This window comes from Mycothermus thermophilus (assembly GCF_041956435.1).
Source record: "Mycothermus thermophilus strain CBS 625.91 unplaced genomic scaffold VTJ04scaffold_4, whole genome shotgun sequence".
NCBI classification, from domain to species: Eukaryota; Fungi; Ascomycota; class Sordariomycetes; order Sordariales; family Chaetomiaceae; genus Mycothermus; species Mycothermus thermophilus.
Window position 1 is genome coordinate 2,569,230 of NW_027191430.1, and position 12,777 is coordinate 2,582,006.

At 58.9% G+C, this 12,777-nt stretch overlaps 5 protein-coding genes across 5 annotated transcripts; 3 read left to right on the top strand and 2 right to left on the bottom strand.

Annotated features, from left to right (window-relative positions):
* Positions 1-506: 506 nt before the first annotated feature.
* Positions 507-3,225, top strand: VTJ04DRAFT_6662 (uncharacterized protein; the record flags this gene model as incomplete). The annotated part of the gene is made up of 3 exons (XM_069364906.1): positions 507-920; positions 998-1,634; positions 1,694-3,225. The coding sequence occupies 3 exons, from the start codon at positions 507-509 to the stop codon at positions 3,223-3,225; spliced, it is 2,583 nt and encodes an 860-aa protein (XP_069218686.1).
* A 1,666-nt stretch (positions 3,226-4,891) lies between these two features.
* Positions 4,892-8,197, bottom strand: VTJ04DRAFT_6663 (uncharacterized protein; the record flags this gene model as incomplete). The annotated part of the gene is made up of 1 exon (XM_069364907.1): positions 4,892-8,197. One exon carries the CDS (start codon positions 8,195-8,197, stop codon positions 4,892-4,894), a length of 3,306 nt encoding a protein of 1,101 aa, XP_069218687.1.
* A 1,096-nt stretch (positions 8,198-9,293) lies between these two features.
* On the top strand, positions 9,294-9,832 carry VTJ04DRAFT_6664 (uncharacterized protein; the record flags this gene model as incomplete). Its single annotated transcript, XM_069364908.1, has 2 exons — positions 9,294-9,537; positions 9,693-9,832. The coding sequence occupies 2 exons, from the start codon at positions 9,294-9,296 to the stop codon at positions 9,830-9,832; spliced, it is 384 nt and encodes a 127-aa protein (XP_069218688.1).
* A 45-nt stretch (positions 9,833-9,877) lies between these two features.
* On the top strand, positions 9,878-11,860 carry VTJ04DRAFT_6665 (uncharacterized protein; the record flags this gene model as incomplete). The annotated part of the gene is made up of 1 exon (XM_069364909.1): positions 9,878-11,860. One exon carries the CDS (start codon positions 9,878-9,880, stop codon positions 11,858-11,860), a length of 1,983 nt encoding a protein of 660 aa, XP_069218689.1.
* A 203-nt stretch (positions 11,861-12,063) lies between these two features.
* VTJ04DRAFT_6666 (uncharacterized protein) lies at positions 12,064-12,417 on the bottom strand (the record flags this gene model as incomplete). The annotated part of the gene is made up of 1 exon (XM_069364910.1): positions 12,064-12,417. The coding sequence occupies one exon, from the start codon at positions 12,415-12,417 to the stop codon at positions 12,064-12,066; it is 354 nt and encodes a 117-aa protein (XP_069218690.1).
* Between the last annotated feature and the right edge of the window lie 360 nt (positions 12,418-12,777).

Sequence of the window (12,777 nt, forward strand, 5' to 3'; positions counted from 1 at the left end):
TCCACCAACATTTTCTCCGGGCAAGCCCTGGACACAGCAGAGCCCGAACCCGAGCCCGAACCTGAATCCATCAGCGGCTCTCCGACTTGACTGACTTTCTATCCTGCTGTCGGGCTCACCGTCACCTGTCCATCCCGCCATCGGCCATCGGCCATCCGCTATCCGCCCACCCACACAGCCTCTCCAGCTCTCCAGCCTCATATCTCCGCCGACACTCCCACATAGCTCCTCCAGCTCCATCTTCAACCACAACTCGACACAACCGCTCGCCTCCTGCCTCTACTTTCCGCAACCTTCTCCTCGTCCATCACGCCTCCGCTCCATTTCGCCTGGCGGGCTAAGTACAGCGACTGTCGTCACATTGTCTGCTGGACCCTGCATTTCGAACCGCCGTCTCCGCTTGTTTCACCTAGCCCTCGGCCCAACAACCACCCTCCTCTCTCCTCTTCGCGCGCTCACTCCGGCGCGCCGTCTCGGTGTGCCAATCTCCCCAACCTTCGCCGACCATGGCGACCGCGGTTCCTCACGGGGCTGAGATGCCCATCCGCTCCCAATCCGTCCGCACCACCCGTCGTCCCCAAACCGCTCCCCGTCCTGATTCCGTGCCCCGATCTGAATCCTCCTCACGAGCCGAGGCCTCGCGTCCCCACCGCCGTAGTAGTCAGCGGTCGACGGGAAGCGGCGCACCCTCGCCCCGCCATCCGCCAGCACCCGATCCGCCGACTGCTGAGTCCTCCGCCGCCGCCGCGGACCGGTCTCGTGATGGTCCCGTCGATCCCCAGGGCGCTCAGCGCCCCGCCAAGCACAGATACCGCACCGTCATCCCCGCGCCTTCGGGTAACTATGCCTTCATCAAGACCATCGGCCAAGGAAGCATGGGCAAGGTGAAGCTGGCGAGGAAGGAGGGCACAAATGAATTGGCAAGTTTCTTCTCTTGGTCGTCTCCGTCATGGATATTCCTGAGTCTCGATCCTAACCATTGTGTCCCCATGTCTAGGTTGCCTGCAAGATCATCGAGCGCGTTTCGCCCGACGACGGCCGTACGAGTAGGGAAGATCGGGAGCGTGCCGATGCTGCGCGGGAGGACCGCAATGCCCGCGAGGCTGCCATCGTCAGTCTGCTGAACCACCAGTACATTTGCGGCCTCAAGGACAACCTGCGGACCCGGTGGCATTGGTACATGCTGTTTGAATACGTTAATGGCGGTCAAATGCTCGACTACATCATCTCGCACGGCAAGCTTAAGGAGAAGCAAGCCCGCAAGTTTGCTCGCCAGATCGCGAGCGCCGTCGACTACTGCCATCGCAACAGCATCGTCCATCGCGATCTCAAGATCGAGAACATTCTCATCAGCAAGACGGGCGACATCAAGATTATCGACTTTGGCTTGAGCAACCTGTTCTCTCCCGAGGAGGACAGGAAGCTCACCACCTACTGCGGTAGCCTGTACTTTGCCGCCCCAGAGCTCCTTCAAGCCCGCCCTTACACCGGCCCCGAGGTCGACGTTTGGAGCTTCGGCGTTGTTTTGTTTGTGCTCGTCTGCGGCAAGGTGCCGTTTGACGACCAGTACATGCCGGCCCTCCACCAAAAGATCAAGAAGGGCGTTGTCGATTATCCTCCTTGGCTGACCAGCGGTATGTGTGCTTCCCCTGCTCTGTCCGCCGGTGACTTTGCTAATGACAATGTGATTTAGAATGCAAGCATTTGATCTCGCGTATGCTGGTCACCGATCCCAAGCAGCGCGCCACTATGCATGAGGTCATGAACCATCCATGGATGCTCAAGGGTTACAACGGCCCTCCCGAAAACTTCCTCCCACATCGTGAGCCTCTGAAGCTGCCTCTCGACGAGGAGGTCATCGCCCACATGACGGGCTTCAAGTTTGGCTCGCCCGACCAGATCCGCGAAGAACTCACCAAGAAGATCACATCACCCAAGTACCTGGCCGCCGTCCGCCGCCTCGAGAAGGAACGCGAGTTGGCCGCCGCAAGCCCGAGAGACCCTGAGAAGAAGCGGGGCTTTGGTTTCGACTTTTACAAACGGCGAAACTCAATAACGAGCAAGGAAACGCTCACCAACGGCAGCACCGATGGCCTGCCGCTGGGTGATGACCCCCTCAACGCCTTTGACCCCATGATTTCCATCTACTACCTGGTCCGCGAGAAGTTTGAACGCGAGCGCCAGCAGCAAGAGGCGCAGGCCGCCCAGCCGTCGGTGCCGCCCCGTGTGAAGGAGGTTCCGCCATCGCCGCAGCAGAGCCAGGCGCCGGCTGTCCCACCGTCGCCCATCGTGCGGCCCAAGGAGAAGCATTCCCTCGCCGAGATCCCGCCACCCCAGCCCGCCCACACCGAGGGGGGCCGCGGCACACGGCCCAGGGCCCGCTCGCATAGCGAGGACCAGGTCCGCGAGCCCATCAACAACGGCCTGCTCTCCCCCGAGATGGCAATCCCCAAGAAGTCCAGCAACGGACCCGTTTCCCTCTTCCGGCGACTCAGCACCCGCGACCGGAGGAAGGAGCCCTCGGAGCCGCGCTCCAGCTCCCTGCAGAAATCCGTGTCCATGCGCGCTAAGTCCCTCGGGCACGCCCGCAGGGAGAGCATCCAGGCGCGGCGTGCGCGTCGCGAGGCTGAGCAGCAGACGCAGCATCAGCACTCGCAGTCCACATCTCAGGCCGCCCCGCAGCACGAAGCGGTCAAGGAAGAAACCGACGCCGAACTCGGCAGCGCCGGCGCCGGCGCCATTACCGACGCCGGAGGCGAAACCAGCGGCGGCTCGCATGAGCGCCTCGAGCCCTCGGACCCGGACCTGGCCAAGCCAGTCTACCTCAAGGGCATCTTCAGCGTCTCCACCACCTCGACCAAGCCCCTGCCCGAGATCCGCGCCGACATCAAGCGCGTGCTCAAGCGCCTCGGCGTCGACTTCACTGAGATCCGCGGCGGGTTCAGCTGCGTCCACCACCCCAGCATCGCCGAGGAGGACCGCCGGCCGGCGTACGCCAACCGGTCGTCGCACCACCACCAGCAGCACGCGCACCACGCGTCGTCGTCGTCGCGGTCGGCGGCGCGGCCCGAGCCCGGGGTCAGCGAGGGCGAGATCCGCTTCGAGATTGTCATTGTCAAGGTGCCCATCGTCAGCTTGCACGGCGTGCAGTTCAAGAGGGTCGGCGGCGATACTTGGCAGTACAAGGCCATGGCGGAACAGATCGTCAAGGAGCTGAGGTTGTAGTGCGCCTGGTGGCCGATGCAGAGGGGGGTTTGTAAGCTGTGAGGATAAATATGGGGGATGTGGATGTGGGGAGGTGTATATGTTGGGATGGTTGGACCCGGAGAGGGGGCCCGGGTGATGACATGACGGAGCCTGCTCTATTTCCTTTTCTGTCTGTGTTTTCGTTCTCGACGGTTAATGCCTTTCGCTCTTGTCTTTTGTTTTCCTTGTGCACACATCTTCGTGGAAGAGGGTGGAACACGGGGGGTTGGGCTTTGGCTTGGTCTGGCTTGGCTTGGCTTTGGCTTTTGGTTTTTTTTNTTTTTTTTTTTAGTTTCTGGTCTTGTTTTCCTCGAGGCTTCGTGCCCCTCATGGCCACTCGCTTCTTCTTGTTTGAGAGTTTTGGTTCTTGTGGTTGCTCCTGCTCAGCCTCGACCTCGGCCTGGTTTGGTTGAGTCGAGTGGAGGTTTGACGGTGAGTTTGAGTTGGAGGAAGAAGAGGAGGATAAATATCATGATGACGGTCATGATCGAAGTCATGCTACAATACGGCGCTCGTTTCTTTATTGTTTCCAAGTTGTGTGGAGGGAGGGAAGAATGGGTGGAGGAATGGAAGAAAGGATGATGAAGGCGGTGGTGGTGGATGATGACGATGATGGATAATGATGATGGGATGGATGGATGGAGGTTGGTGTTGTTAATCCGGCACTTCTCCTACCTGACCTACCTGCTTGGTTGGCCTGTCTACCTATGTTGAGTACTACGTACCTTGCTTTACTTAGTTACGACTTATTAATATTGAGGGGTTGAATTGGGGCTTTTTTCTGTTCTGTTGTCAATCTTGGCGTAGTCGTTGTGTCTTGATGATGCTTTGCGAATGGTCGTTGATATCTTAGGTTTGGCTGCTAATGAGAATACTGGAAAATATTGATGAGGTTGAGCTCAATTCTTCCAATCTTGTTGCCGTTAAGATACTAGAGAGCAAGCTATGTACCTACGAGACATCTGGGACCTACCTTGAATAGCAGCACTTCCAATGTTCATCTCCGTAGGGAATACGCAAGTATGAGTAGGGAATCAGATATGGGATGGGATGAGTCCATCGGGCGAGAACATTACATGGCTCAGATTTATTTCTCTTTCTTGTTTCCATAATACAGTCGTCATTCAGAGTTCCGAGACCCAGCCCCCTCTCCTCTGCTCCTATGTATGCATACATATGCTATGCATTTTCTCAAGCAAGACCAATACAACTCATTCCTGGCAAAGAGATCTATAGCATCAAGGCAAAACCTATCAAATAGCAACCGACCAACCGACCGACTCCTCAGCAACCAACCCACAAGTAAACACACAAAAGTCCTCGCATCCGTTTATGCCATGCCATGCCATGTCCATCTTCTCCATGACTCCATAATATGTTGTCAATCAGCCCACGAGAGGCATCAAGGTATAACATCCATTCATGAACAAGCAATGACAAACCGAGCAAGCGCCAGCCCATGTCTAGGTACCATCACCATCCCATCCCATCCCATCTCATCTCATCTCATCTTATTTTATCCCATCCATCCATCTATCCGTACAGATATCCACCCATTCCATCATAAACCATCCCCATCCCGACATCCCAACCATTCCCTTCAGGCCACCCACCAAACATAATCACATACGAGTGCTAGCGATAATCATACACCCCGTCGAGGCTGAAAAGGCACATTACCACCACCACTACTATTTCCACCGCTTGTATTATTACCGTTGATAGTCAATGGCTTAAACGGCCGCCGCAACCTTTGCATCGCGTCGCCCTGCCCACCACCAAGGCCGGGACCGGCACCAGGACCGGGACGAACAAACCCCGCCGGTCGTCTGAACGTGCTTCCACCACCGAGTCCAAGTCCAACCCCAAGTCCCTTTGGCTTGGGGAAAGCAGCAGTAGCGGGGGGTTGGAACGGGGCGGAAGCATCACCACCACCACCACCACCACCACCACTATTACTACTACCACCAGTATCAGTAGTGGCCGCAGCACCCGCACCCACCCCATCGACCGCCGTATTCTCAACTTCACTCCCACCCCCACCCTCATTTCCAGCAGGGGGATGCTGCGTAGGCGAGCTGGAAAAGCACGCATAATACCTCTTTCCTTTCGGTGGCGTAGTTTCACCACCACGAGGAACTGTGGGCCGGGAGAGAGCGGGTTTGCCCGTGTTGAGGCGGTGGGATGTGAGGAGAAGGTGCGGGTCAATTGCTCCTTGCGCTTCTTGCTGCTGCTGGACTTGTTGTTGTTGTTGTTGGGCAAAACCAAGCGTCAGGCCTTTGTTTGTGCTTGTGCTTATGCCGCCGGCAGTTCGTGGCAGGGAGGTTCCCCTCGTCAAACTCGGCGGCGGTTTTGCCCCCGCTCCCGAGGAGGTTGTGGAGTCGTTGGGGAGGGAGTTTGACCTGACAAAGCCCAGGATGCTCGTCTGTCCTGCCTGTCGACGGGCACCTGTGGCGGAGCGTTTTGTTCCTGCTGTTGTTGCAGCAGCTGCACCGGATTTCTTTTGCTTCTGCACAGGGGTTTCGGTGTGTGCGTTGGCGGCGGTGATGGCGGCGTGGTGCGTGCCTACGCTGACAAAGCCCGGTAAGGATGCGGGTTGAGAAGAGCGATGTTGGCTGGCGGCGAGGTGGTCTTGGTATAAGCTTTCCATGGCGTGGAGGGTGTTTGTGGACGTGGATGATGAGGAGTGCTGCAGGCGAGGGCGTTTGCGCTGGGGTTCGTTACCGGATGTGTTATACTCATTGTTGGCGTCGTGGGCTTCGTCAGGGTTGATCGGGAACAGGTTGTCTTCTATACTGAACATGTCTGGGAGGGCGCTGAAGATCTCCTGGTCAGGCGGCAGCGTGCGGCGGAGGATCTTTGCGATTTCTTCCATCACCGGCCTGTCCAGACAGGGTCCTTTTTCGTAGAACCATTTCTGGATCGTCTCGACAAACGGCGAGACGGCGGTGCGTTCGCCGTTGCTGCCCGAGACGGGGTAGCTCAGGTACAGCAGGCTCTGGGCGCGGGTCATGGCGACGTAGAGGAGCCGTCGCTCCTCGTCGTCGTCCTCGGAGCGCGCGTGGGGGATGGATTTGTCGTAGACGGCCGGGATGAAGACGACGGGCCACTCGAGGCCCTTGGCGGCGTGGATGGTCGAGATGGTGACGAGCGGTTTGCTTTGCTGTTCGTCCCCGCCTGTCTGCGCGTCGGCGGCCAGGGACACGTTGGCCAGGAAGCGCTGCAGGGTGGTATCCGACTCTTTTGTCTGCTCGAGCCCTTCGATATCTGGAAGCTCTTCGTCGTCGCCTAGCCGGTCTAACTCGCGCTCAAAGTCGGCCGCGAGACTGAGAAACTCCTGGACGTTTGCCCATCGCTGCTCGTGGTCGTCGGGATGGGTGTCTCGAAGGTGCTGTTCAAACTTGAGCGTTGTGAGGAGCTGATCGATCAACTGAACCAGACCGAACGGCGTGTCGTTGGGCTTTGCTGGTTCGCCCATCTTTTTCCGGAGGTCGTTCAGTGGACGGAGCAAGCCGCCGCTAATCTTCTGCTCGGCCTGCTTTGTGATCTTTGTCTTGGCCGTGCGGTTCCCCTGGCAGTGCTTGGTCAAGACGGCCCAGACGCTGAGACCGGACGTTTCGGCCTCCTCGAGTAAGTTCTTGACAGTAACGTCGCCAATTCCGCGGCGCGGAACGTTGATGATCCTGGCCAAGGCATCGTTATTCTCGGGTTGATGAATCACGCGCAGATAATCAATAATGGTTTTGATCTCGGCGCGTTCGTAGAACTTGAAACCGCCGACCATGCGGTACAAGATGCCTGCCCTTCCCAAGGCGCTCTCGATGTGTCTCGACAAGGAGGCGGAGCGAAGCAAGATAGCCACGTCGTTGTGGGTCATCATCGACCCGGACATCAACAGAACCCTGCGGATCTCGGCGACGATCCAGTCGGCCTCGACGGCCGGATTCTTCAACCTGCGCAGGACCGGCCGGCAACCCTTGCTATGGACCGCCTTGATGGACTTTTTGTACCGCTTCTCGTCCTGCTGGATCACGGCAAGCGACATGCCCAGGATGGACTGCGACGAGCGGTAGTTTTGCTCGAGAGCAACGCACTCGGTGCCGGGGTAGTCGCGGAGCAGGCGTTCCAGGTTCCGGATGTCGGCCGAGCGCCAGCCGTAGATGCTCTGGTCCGGATCGCCGACGATGGTTATGCGACGGCGCTGCTGGGCAAATAGAGTCATCAGGTCGTACTGGACGGCGTTGGTGTCCTGGTACTCGTCGACGAGCACGGCCTGGATGTTGGAAACGCAGCGGGGGAACTTCCTGAGCAGCTCGACGCAGCGCACCAGGAGGTCGTCGTAATCCAGGAGGTTTGAGGTCTCCAGATGCTTCTGGTACTCGCGATAGCATGTCTCCAGCTCCTGAAGGTTCGGGTCCGTGGCCGCACCGCGAGCTTTGGGCTGCGAAGAGTCGGCAGCCGCTCCCTTGGCTTTTTTCTTGCTGATCCATGCACGGGCATAGGCCGGGTCAAGGCCGATCTGCAGGCGCTTGCAAATGCGCGTGATGATGGCCCTGGAGTCGGCGTCATCGGCAATGCCAAACGACTGAGGGAGGCCGATGTGGCGGCCATACGCAGCCAGATAGCGGCGGGCGATGCTGTGGAAGGTGCCCAGGATGAGTTTTTTCTCGCGACCGTCGGCCAGGGTGCGGGCAATGCGCTCCTTCATCTCCCGAGCGGCCTTGACGGTGAAGGTGGCGACAAGCACGTCCTCGGGTTTGAGGCCGACATGGTCGATGAGCCAGACCACGCGGGCGGTCAGGGTGTGAGTCTTGCCGCTGCCTGGGCCGGCGAGGATGGCGAGTGTGGGAGCATCGGAGCTGACGGCTTTTCGTTGTGCTGGGTTGAGTCCGTCGAGAATGGCATGTGCGGGTGTTGATGTTGGTGTTGATGTCGTTGTCGTCGTCGTCATGTTGGCCAGCCGACAGAGGACACGACGCGTTGGCCGGAGCTAAGAGGGAGACCAGGAATGAGCTTGATATTGACCATTGAGGTGCCAATTGGTGCTGGTCTGTCCATCCAGTCAGTGCTGGGCCATTATTGGAAACTCGGGCTTTGGTGTCTTTGAGATTCCAAGTCTACGGAAGTGTTGTCTTGTCTGAGGACAAGGGATGTCGCGACCGCGGGTTAGGGATGCTGGACGTACCAGCGCGTCGTTGGGACATGGATCGCGAGAGCACGTGATTCCAAATGCATAGGGACGGTATTATATTCAACCCTAACCCTCTCAACACGGTGAATTCTGCCAGGCAAGCAAGGCCTGCTCGCCAAGGCTTGGATCAACGTCGGGCCGCTTCCCGCATCTGATGGACCCCACTGCCCTGCTCATCCTACTCCCTAGCACAAGCGCATGGCTGCTGCCGGCTACGAAGCAGAAACTGGAATCATGGACAGCAACTGAACATTCCATTTTTCTGTTTCAACGTCTGATTTTCTCCATCACCGCCTTAGACATTTACCGAACGATTTGCAAAATCGTCAATGCTGCCGCCGCTTTGAAGAGTCCATCCCGGCGCTGATCTGAGGTTCACCTGTTGAAGTCACATTCGAATTGGGGCACGGCCGATCGCAGAATGCAAATCCGGCTGGCAATCCATGCATGTCACTCTGACCCCACCACTCAGATATCAAGCCGCTGTGATCAGCACCTCTCTCTGCCATGCACAAGGTCTGTGATATCAAGTCTGACAGTCTCACCGTTCATGCTCGTCACGGTGGAGAGAGGGCATTTCAAATATCAACCCAGTTTGTCGCCGTGATGGCACCAGAATTCACGGTTAGCGTCGCGAACTTTTCACAAGCCGAAGGAGACAGATCGAGGAAATTCTCCAAGAACAGCAAGAGGCCGGCCCGAGGGAGGCAAGTGACGGGATGCGGGAGGCGGGGCATTCCAGGGGCCAGCACTCGGCTTCACAGCGCCGGCCAATCAGAGCCCGTCCCTTGCCGCTGAACCGCGTGTGCCTCCAGCCTCGCGCAGCCAACCACAAGGCCGGACGGGGTTGCACCTCATGTCCGTCACCGCACGCCGACCACTCGAGCACGCTTTTTACGGCTTCTCGCAGCTTTTGCACACCTGGAAAGCCGGCGCTATTTTCGCAGAGCACAATGGCACCCCAACCATCATGCAGAACGCAGCCATGCCGTGCCTGGCTGGGCTCGACTGGATGGCACTCCCAGCCAATCGAAGCGCCAGCACGCCCTCGATCCGCAGCGCCAATGCCGACCCGGGCAAGGTCAGCCAGGGCGACGGATGTCCGGCGCATGTCCCACTGGGCGTCCCAATGTCTCAACAGCCGCTATATACCCAGTCAGACCCGGTGATGTGTCTGTTGTCGAGAGCCTCCTTGCTGGCACCCCTCCCATTTGCCGTAGTCCCCGTAATTGCTGCGTGCCTGTCTCAATCACAGCCGTGTTTCGGCATGGCTTGAACAAGTTGCAGCAGCTCGACTTTGTCATCACTACCCCCCGATCTACTCCTACTACTACCTACATCACACCCGGAAGCCCCGAGCATATGTTTCGTCCCGGGTCCCGGCCCAAAACATAACCCGCATCCTTCCCCCCTCCTCCCCGCTTCCCCTCTCCGACGACAATGCGGACGGGTGTTTCATCATCATCTTCTTCCTCTTATAACTCGGGCCTCTCGTTGCTTCTCTTCTCTGCCACCTCGTCGTGGCCCCTTTTGTGTCTCGCCGCTCCTTGGTCTACCTTCCTCCCGCGCAGGTCGCCCATCCTCGACTCACGTTCTCCATCGCCCGAGGGAGGTTCTACTCTCTCCGCCAGCGCAACCCGTGATACTTCGATCCTCCCGGCCCAGATTGGCGGCATCGTCGGAGCCTACGGCATCTCCCTCGTGATAGTCTCTCTTATTCTCATCGCCCTCTCCAAGAGACGCCGCGAACATCTACGCAACCGAGACAAGCCCCCGGAGCAGGACAACGTCTACTTCGGCTTCAACCCCTTCCCCCAGCCCTTCCTTCTCCAGTCCGAGGAGGAATATAAGAAAGCGCTTGAGGAGTTCCAAAAGCTCCAGCCCCAGCTTCCACCCAACGGCGGCTCCAACGGCCCTGCGTTCCCGTATCAACAGCCGCTGACCCCTCGCTTCCCCGGACCTCTGAGTCTGAACCCTCTGAGCCCGACCAAGTCGCAGCACTCCGTCGCCGCAGCTCAGTCCCCGACCTCTACCATCCTTGCCGCCGGCATTGATCTTTCCGTCGACCAGAACGTTGTCAGCCGCGACAGAGCCATGGCGCAACAACAGCTTGAGGAGATGTACCGCCACGTCATGGAGGCGGAGCAGGCCAAGCTCGAAGGGAGGGAGTACCAACCGCCCATCGCCTCCCCTTCGCAGCGTTCCCTGCACACGAGCCCGAGCAAGTCGGCCCTGAAGAAGGAAAAGAATAAGCCTTCGAGCCTCAACCTCAGCCGCGGCGACGACCGTCCGCAGTCCCGCAGCTCGTCCATGTTCTCCTTCCTCAAGTCCCCGCGCCGCAAGCAGTCCTCCGGCGCCATGAACATCTCCTCCCCGATCCTGACTCCCATGTCCGGCACCTTCCCCCGCCAGCCCGAAGCCCAGGAACTCGCCCCCATGTCGCCGCGGCACTACTACCCGGCGCCCCTCCCGCCGCCGTCGGCCACCGAGTCCACCTTCCGCCGCGCCGGTGGCCCGGCCTCCCCCACGGGAACTACCCACAACCGCATGCCCACCCCGGACATCTCCCCCGTCAGCACCCAAAGCATCGACTCCCGCATTGACGCCGCCATCGGCAACCCCCCTCCCGGCCGGCGCCGCGAGCAGCGCGAGCAGCGCGAGCGCGACGCCCGCGGAAGCCTGGATGACCGCGGAAGGTACTACACCTCGCACTCGCGCGACGCGTCGAGCACGGCGCCGAGCGTTGCCGGCGACGCTTATACTCACGAGCCGCCGTCGGCCGTGTCGGAGCGGTCGACGACGCACCTGGTCGGGCTGCCGTCCTCGCCGCGCGCGGGCGTTACCCGGTTCCCCAGCGTCAGCGTCGACTCGCTGCCCTCGCTGCCCGCGTCCCCCCGGCCGGGGCAGACTTCGTTCCAGTTCCCCGTGGTGGATCCGAGGAATTTGCCCCGGGAAGAGAGGAGGGAGAAGGAGAGGGAGAGGGAGAGCGATGGTGAGAATAACAAGGAGAGCGGTGGCAGCGGTGCCCAGACCCCCGCTGCTGCGAACAACGCCAACACAAACGCCAACGCGAGCACCACCTCCCTGCGCACCGGCACCGGCGCGCCCTCGGCGGTGCGCGAGGGCGGCGTGCTCCCCTTCCGCGCCTTCGAGCCGCCCACCAGCCCGAGCTTCCAGACCACCACGGTCAAGCAGACCGTGTTTACGCGGGGTCCGCTGTCCCCCGGCGGCGGGCCCATGACGGGCGGGCTGCGGTCGCCGTGGACGGGCGCGCCCGTGCCGTACACCCCTTACCAGCCCTTCAGCCCGCTGGTGCCTATCACGCCGACGGTGGTGACCAAGGCGGATCGCAAGAGGATGAAGCGGATGGAGCCTAAGACGCCGACGGTGGAGATGGTGAAGAGTATTGAGGAGGTGTGGTAAAGAAAAGGGGTTGAGATGTAGGGGATGAGTGGGGAGGTGGTTTACCTTTCTATTGTTTATTTTTATTTTTTGTTTACTTTTATTTTCTTTTCAACCTTTTTATTACTGGGTGGTTTGTCGGGGAGAAGTTGGATACTTCTAGGTCAGGTGCCTGCCTACTTCACAGCACGGGATAGGTTGGGTTAGTATGGGTTCTCAATGTCTCATTGTCTCCTGCTCATGTTTTCTCCTCTTGATGGTCCCCTTTCTACTATTACCTCAAGTATGTTTTTTGGCTGGTTTCCTTGCGGCATTTCCCTTCCCAGGCTGAGGCTGGGTTGCCGACACTGAGAAGGAATGGGGTTGGCTATCGGCCGGACGAAGGGAGCTGGGTTGTATTTCCTCGGTGAAGCGAGAGGGGGAGAAAGGGTGCCAGAGGAGGACATGCTGTGTTGGGTTACTATTGTTGATGTCGATATCCCTGTGTTGGTTGGATAGGTAATGCGATGTATGAAAAAGGAGAGACCTAGTTCTGTTTGTCCTTCATTGAAGTCCTCCGAGGTGTCGTCAGGGGTCATGGACTACGAGAGATGACCCTAGTATACCTCCTGTCAAGTTCATATGTCCCGTGACGTGACATGGCAGACACGACATGCATACCGATGTGCTCCCCGTCGACCGGTTCATTGTTTCAACCAGCGCTTCTAGAAACATGCAGCCGTCGGGTAAGGTAGTAGCCTGGGTCTGAAGTTGATACCAACATCCATCCCGAACCTGGGGGAGCGCGTTTCAGGGGGGTGAGATGGCCGACGCGAACCTATTCGCATCCGAACTCGAGCTGCTGTCTGCATTGCACACCGCATTGTTAACTTGCTCATTCCTCAGACCATTCCATGCTGTTATGATCGAGATGGATAGCCTCAAGCAAGTAAAAAGTC